The sequence below is a fragment of the Camellia sinensis genome, chromosome 1 (genome assembly GCF_055761805.1).
Source record: "Camellia sinensis isolate YWXY chromosome 1, ASM5576180v1, whole genome shotgun sequence".
NCBI classification, from domain to species: Eukaryota; Viridiplantae; Streptophyta; class Magnoliopsida; order Ericales; family Theaceae; genus Camellia; species Camellia sinensis.
Window position 1 is genome coordinate 11328262 of NC_138961.1, and position 6640 is coordinate 11334901.

At 49.0% G+C, this 6640-nt stretch overlaps 1 protein-coding gene across 1 annotated transcript; it reads right to left on the reverse strand.

The window, feature by feature from the left end:
- Window positions 1–1836: 1836 nt before the first annotated feature.
- Window positions 1837–3639, reverse strand: LOC145789533 (uncharacterized). The gene is made up of 4 exons (XM_082866291.1): window positions 3484–3639; window positions 2797–3390; window positions 2614–2712; window positions 1837–2405 (listed from the first exon to the last, which is right to left on the reverse strand). The coding sequence occupies exons 1-4, from the start codon at window positions 3583–3585 to the stop codon at window positions 1971–1973; spliced, it is 1230 nt and encodes a 409-aa protein (XP_082722417.1). The 5' UTR covers window positions 3586–3639; the 3' UTR covers window positions 1837–1970.
- Between the last annotated feature and the right edge of the window lie 3001 nt (window positions 3640–6640).

Below are 6640 nucleotides of genomic sequence, written 5' to 3' on the forward strand. Positions count from 1 at the left end.
TCTAGTCCTCCATGCCGTGGCATATCGGGCAAGCTGTGCACCCCGGACCGGGAAAGCAGCTGGGTACTCAATCCCCTCCGGTGGGCAGGTCTGATCATGACCAAACTGACGCAGGAACCGGAACGGAAAATAGAATACGCAGTGGGTTAGACCAATCAATTGGATCCCAATCAGCCGGGACATACTATAGCTCATTGCCGGGAGGTTGAGCCAAGGACAACGCCAAGCAATGCCGTCTGCGGACAAATTGCACATCCAATCGAACCACCACCTTTCGTCAAGAGCATTGACTAGGCGCTGCCGAAAGAAGTAGCCTCGAGCTGAATAGGCCGGGCAAGAGTCCACAACCTGCAACTTATCCATTAACCATACCTAGGGGAGGGATGGAAAATGAGAGAATAAAGAACAGAGAGATGTACGATGAGAGAAAAGTAAGACAAGGGTTTTGTGAGAAAAACCGAGCCTGAGGGTCGAGTGATGTGAGCAAATATATATGTGAGGTCGGGTGGGAAACATTACCTGCAGCAGCAGTGGACTCCCGGCGAACCTAGTCGCCTCCCAGCGATAGACAGAATCTAAGCCCATCAGTGTCTCGGCCAAGGTCATGGCAATACAGCTCTTCCCTTCTCTCAAGCCTTGGGCGACTTTAATCAGGCGAATGCTAGCCCCGCTGAAGCCCGAGGAAAGCAGAAAGTGAGACAACAAACATAAGCAGAGGGCGTGTTGCCGGAAACCCTGCCAATAATGGTTGCTGCGGTCACCAGCGTCGGAAAAACGATGGATCAAACCGAGGATATCCAGTTCCCCACTACAGATCAGAGATCGAGCGTCATGCGCCGTAAGCCCACACATCCGCCCTAAAGCCTGAGCATGGCCAAAACGGAGCTGGGGCAAGATCACTTCAGAGCATTCAGACTCCATCAAAACCTGAAAATCTTCGAAAGTGGGACATACCTCTTGGCCGCCAAAGCTAAAAACGTGCGTCACTGGATTCCAGAACCTTGCCGCGGCATGGAGAAAAGGAAGCTGTAGCGGAGTACGGCTCAGCATGAATAGTGCATTCAAGCCGAAACCCCAGAAATTCAGCTTTTCCGAGCCATCTAGAGAAGAGATCCAAGATGTGACATTTTCTGCGAGAAACGCCTCCATCTTTGTCTAAAACTAAGATGAAATGAATGTTCCCGACGTTGAGGCTTTTATAGAGGGAAAAATACTATTCACGGGGACACGTGTCAAAAATCTGGTGGCTGTAGGACTAAGTGGCCGGCCGGCCACCTTTTCTGGCTGGCCAGCCATTTACTTTTTACAAAATTGCTCTCCACAAAAATGGCCGGCCGGCCCCCAAAGATGGCCGACAATGCTGCAGTGTATCTCCTTGGCCCTGTTTTACCCTTTGAGGAAAGTTTCAAGCATTTCCATGCAACGGGAGAGTCAAAGGCCTTCATCTCCCTCCGTTTCGGATGCGTTCCGGTGCCCAGATCGTCAGAAGTACGCTCTGTTGTTGCTGAGTTTTGTTTATCGAGTTGTTGTTTTGCTTATCGAGTTGTTTGTCGAGCGGACGTGTTTCGTGTTTTTGAGCCATTGTTCTTTGTTTTAGCAATCTTCGTTTAAAGTCTTGTTTATTTGCGTTGTTAACGTTGTTGCATTTTGCTTATCGAGTTGTAAACTTCCTAAGGTTCTGTTATATCTTAGTAGGTTGAGTTGCTTAGTTTGTTGCGTCGGTTCACTACCTGACTTGGTGATTACACAATGCGCACTCCCATTCAAATTCATTCTTTTCTTGTGCGAAATAAAATGATGCGATACGATGCTAAAAGTTTAAAATACAAACACCTTTTCAAAAGCTATTTCATTCCATCATGCTTTACAACAAACAAAGGTACAAGTTTTACGAAAATAAAACTGCCTAACAATGTGCAAAGTGCTACAAACTACTAGCAAAAAGAAAAATAAAGCAGGAAATAGCAACATCAATGTCCTCGGGAGCGGGAACGAGAAGCACTCCTCATCCTCTTCTGCGGGACAACCTCCGCACCATCATCATCTGAGTCAGAGCTGTCATCCTCAGGATCCCCCTCAGCCTCACCTCTGTTCCCCGAACCAAAACCGGAGCCCCCCTCCTCAGCAGATGTCTCTGACTGACGGTCGGTAGCCTCCTCCTCCTCCTCAGCATCCTCCTCCTCCTCATCAGGCTCCACCTCTACAACGTGAGCCCTGCGTCTGCGGACAGGCCCTCCTCGAGCTCCTCGAAAAGGTCTAGATGGCCCGGCTCCTCGGGAAGGCCGGGATGGCCCCGCCCCCTGAAAAGGCCCGGGTGACCCAACTCCCTGAAAAGGCTCAGATGGCCCAGCTCCCCAAGGAGGCCCGGGTGGCCTGGCCTGCGACTGACCGGACCATGAAGGCATCTGAAAACAAAGAGTTCAATTCAAATACATCAGTCCAAATATATACATCAGATGCAGATACAAGCAAAAGCTACGTGAAGTAGGTGCATGTAAATACAGAATACAAGTGGGGTGTGTGTCAGATGTGCTCTACACAAGTAGTCTATCGATGCAGTAGAAATCAGCATGTCATCAGAAGTATGATAAATGCCAGAAAACTGAAGGGTACCTGAATGCCCGCGACAGACAACTGTGCCTCCCTACGCAGGACCATGCCCTCGAGTGTGGCCACCAGTCCAACCACCTCCTCCATGTACCCTCGCGGTGGCTGCAAATATGAGCTCATAATCATCAGTGAACAAAAATGTCTAAACGTCTGAATGATGAATGAAAAAAAAACAGTGGAGCATACCAGCGGTGAGTCAGGATCAATGGCGTATCGATCACTGGGCATCGGAGGCTCTAGCGGGATCGGGGTCGGAGAGATAGCCCCATACTGCCACGCCATCAACACAGTCGGCATATCTGGCCATCCAGGATGAGGATAAGTCGACGGAACCGGAGGAACCGGTCTACTCCCACCTCTGGATGTACCAGCCCTGCTAGTAGAAGGGGCGTCTACAGCCCGAGCCTGAGCCTGGCCCGAGGATGACATACCGGCAGGCCTCATCATCGGGATACGAGCTCCCGTCAATGGAGGCATCAAATATATGTGACGGTAAGTGGCATAGTCCCCCTCCTCAATATATAGTAAAGCATCACTACCCAGCATGGCGCCGACTACCTCCGAGTAAGAGAGTCTGTCAGCAGTCCGCATACTGACTGGGGGTACTGCGGGAGGATCCTGAGAAAGATACCCCCATACCTGGTGCAGAAAGCGTTCCCCCAGAAACCATGCCCTGCCAACCGGCCCTTCGAGCAGGACCCTATACTGGGAGATGTCCGACCCTCCGGTATACTGAAGTCGGAGACCATCACCTAGGGACACCCAGGGCTGCCATGTGATCTGCAGATGATAAATGCATAAACCAATCAGAAATCGAGAATATGCAGAGCAAATCAAAGATGAAAATGAAAGGAACTGAAAGTTCTGAGGTACCTCTGAATGTCGCACAGTGTCAAAGTACTGTCGCAGGTAAAGGAGGGTCTCTCGAGGTCTCGGCCGGTGCGGGCCCTCAAACACCAATGAGTATGGGGTCATGGGAACCCCTACCACCTCCAACTCTGGGGCCAATGCTGGGAAGTATACATAGACCCATAGTTGAGAAAAGCAGTGCAGAATGTAAGTACGAAATGCTGAGAGCAAAATACAGACTGTAAAAGTGCGCTGTGTGTGCAATGTACAAGTAATGAAGAGCAGAAATGTAAATCAAGAGGACAGAAAAGTACCTCCCAGGCTCTCCAGTAGCCGCCAAGTAAATCGCCCCGCCCGCGGGAGGTCGCGCTCATATAAAAGTAAAGGGTAGCCAGGCCGGCGCCACCCCAGTCATATCGATGGACCTGTGATAGGTCAACCAGAGCGCTCAGCAGGTATAACCCGACTGTGTTCCCTCTATCGGCGAACAGGGTAGTCCCGAAGAGGAACATAAGGAAACCACGGGCATACTGCTCTGTCTCCTCGGGAGTCTCAGGCACCATCTCCGCCCGCCGGAAGTGGGAAGAGAACCAAGTGTATCGGACTCTCCCAGAAACCCTGTCAACAGGAGGGCGAGCCCCCAATAGATACATCCAAGCGGCCTCCCACTCGCCCATATCCTCATCATAAGGGATGGACCAACCTCCGATGTCTAAGCCAGTCAACACAGCGAAGTCTAGAGGCGTCATGGTCATGTCCCCGGTAGCAGAGAAATGAAAGGAGTTGGTGGTGTCCCACCATCTCTCTACCAAGGCTGCCATCAGTGTCCTCCTGGCAGGACAACGTGACAACCCGACGCAGAAGGGCCCGAATCCTGCCAAATCTACCAAATCCCGGACACCCTCCGGGAGCTCAGCGTACCAGTCCCGCGCGATGGTGGAACCATACCCCCGCACACTGCGGGAACCAACCTGCATTCAGAATGAATACATGTGTCAATAATGAGATGAAATGGGCTGTGTGCCAATGAGATGAAATGGGCTGTGTGCCAATAAAATGAATGGGCCGTGTGCCAATAAAATAAATGGGCTGTGTGCCAATGAGATGAATGGGCTGTGTGCCAATAAAATGAATGGGCTGTGTGCCAATAAAATGAATGGGCCGTGTGCCAATGAGATGAAATGGGCTGTATGCCGATGAAGTGAAATAAGCTACATGCAAATTCAAGTCTGGGCTGCGTGTTCAGAAAATTTGAAGTTTGGGCTGCATGTTCAACTTTCAATCAGTGTGGGCTGCGTGTTCACTATTTAATCTGGGCTACGTGTTCAGAAAATTTGAAGTTTGGGCTGCGTGTTCAACTTTCTATCAGTGTGGGCTGCGTGTTCACTATTTAATCTGGGCTGCGTGTTCAGAAAATTTGAAGTTTGGGCTGCGTGTTCAACTTTCTATCAGTGTGGGCTGCGTGTTCACTATTTAATCTGGGCTGCGTGTTCAGAAAATTTGAAGTTTGGGCGGCGTGTTCAACTTTCTATCAGTGTGGGCTGCGTGTTCACTATTTAATTTGGGCTCCGTGTTCAGAAAATTTGAAATTTGGGCTGCGTGTTCAACTTTCTATCAGTGTGGGCTGCGTGTTCACTATTTAATCTGGGCTGCGTGTTCAGAAAATTTGAAGTTTGGGCTGCGTGTTCAACTTTCTATCAGTGTGGGCTGCGTGTTCACTATTTAATCTGGGCTGCGTGTTCAGAAAATTTGAAGTTTGGGCTGCGTGTTCAACTTTCTATCAGTGTGGGTTGCGTGTTCACTATTTAATCTGGGCTGCGTGTTCAGAAAATTTGAAGTTTGGGCTGCGTGTTCAACTTTTTATCAGTGTGGGCTGCGTGTTCACTATTTATTCTGGGCTGCGTGTTCAGAAAATTTGAAGTTTGGGCTGTGTGTTCAACTTTCTATTAGTGTGGGCTGCGTGTTCACTATTTAATCTGGGCTGCGTGTTCAGAAAATTTGAAGTTTGGGCGGCGTGTTCAACTTTCTATCAGTGTAGGTTGCGTGTTCACTATTTAATCTGGGCTGCGTGTTCAGAAAATTTGAAGTTTGGGCTGCGTGTTCAACTTTCTATCAGTGTGGGCTGCGTGTTCACTCTTTAATCTGGGCTGCGTGTTCAGAAAATTTGAAGTTTGGGCTGCGTGTTCAACTTTCTATTAGTGTGGGCTGCGTGTTCACTATTTAATCTGGGCTGCGTGTTTAGAAAATTTGAAGTTTGGGCTGCGTGTTCAACTTTCTATCAGTGTGGGCTGCGTGTTCACTATTTAATCTGGGCTGCGTGTTCAGAAAATTTGAAGTTTGGGCTGCGCGTTCAACTTTCTATCAGTGTGGGCTGCGTGTTCACTATTTAATCTGGGCTGCGTGTTCAGAAAATTTGAAGTTTGGGCTGCGTGTTCAACTTTCTATCAGTGTGGGCTGCGTGTTCACTATTTAATCTGGGCTGCGTGTTCAGAAAATTTGAAGTTTGGGCTGCGTGTTCAACTTTCTACTAGCGTGGGCTGCGTGTTCACTACTCTAATCTGGGCTGCATGTTCAGAAAATTTAAAGTGTGGGCTGTGTGTTCACTTTCGAATTCGGGCTGTGTGTTCGACAAATCAGTGTTTGAGCCGTGTGTTCGCCTCTTAAGTAATGTGTACTGTGCGTTCGCAATTAATTAATGAGCCGAGTGTTCAGAAATTCGAGCGTTGAAACTACATGTTCATGATGCAAGCAAAGTACTATGTCATAAGCTAAACTGTGTGTTCAAGCATGGAAAAGGTGCGAAATGTACGAAAAATACAGAAAATGAAGTAAATACCTCTCGGGCCTCATGAGAGAGGTGATGCTCCGGCTCTCGGAGAAGCAGATCCCCGGGTGCTCGCTCGTCAAAGCTAGTAAAGTGACGGAAGACAGTACGAGGGAGGACATGTGCTGGTGGACGGTACCTCCTGGGAATAAAAGGTCGGGTCCTCGGGGGTAGAGTCATGGGATCGAAATCATCTCCGACACCTGGAAAACCTCCGCCGTGGGAAGAATTACCCGCCATTTTCAGAAGATCTGCAAAGGGAGCAAAAATGAGCAAAATGAGCCAAAATTGGAAAAAGTCAACAAAAGTCAACTCTCAGGAAATAAAAAAAGTCAACAAAAGTCAACTCCTGAGAAA

Excerpts from the sequence above, each read along its gene's own strand:
- LOC145789533 (XM_082866291.1), bottom strand. The coding sequence starts at position 3,585 with ATGACCCCATACTCATTGGTGTTTGAGGGCCCGCACCGGCCGAGACCT. Across the intron at positions 3,391-3,483 it reads ACACTGTGCGACATTCAGAG|ATCACATGGCAGCCCTGGGT; the intron begins GTACCTCAGAAC and ends TATCATCTGCAG. Across the intron at positions 2,406-2,613 it reads TGTCTGTCGCGGGCATTCAG|ATGCCTTCATGGTCCGGTCA; the intron begins GTACCCTTCAGT and ends CTTTGTTTTCAG.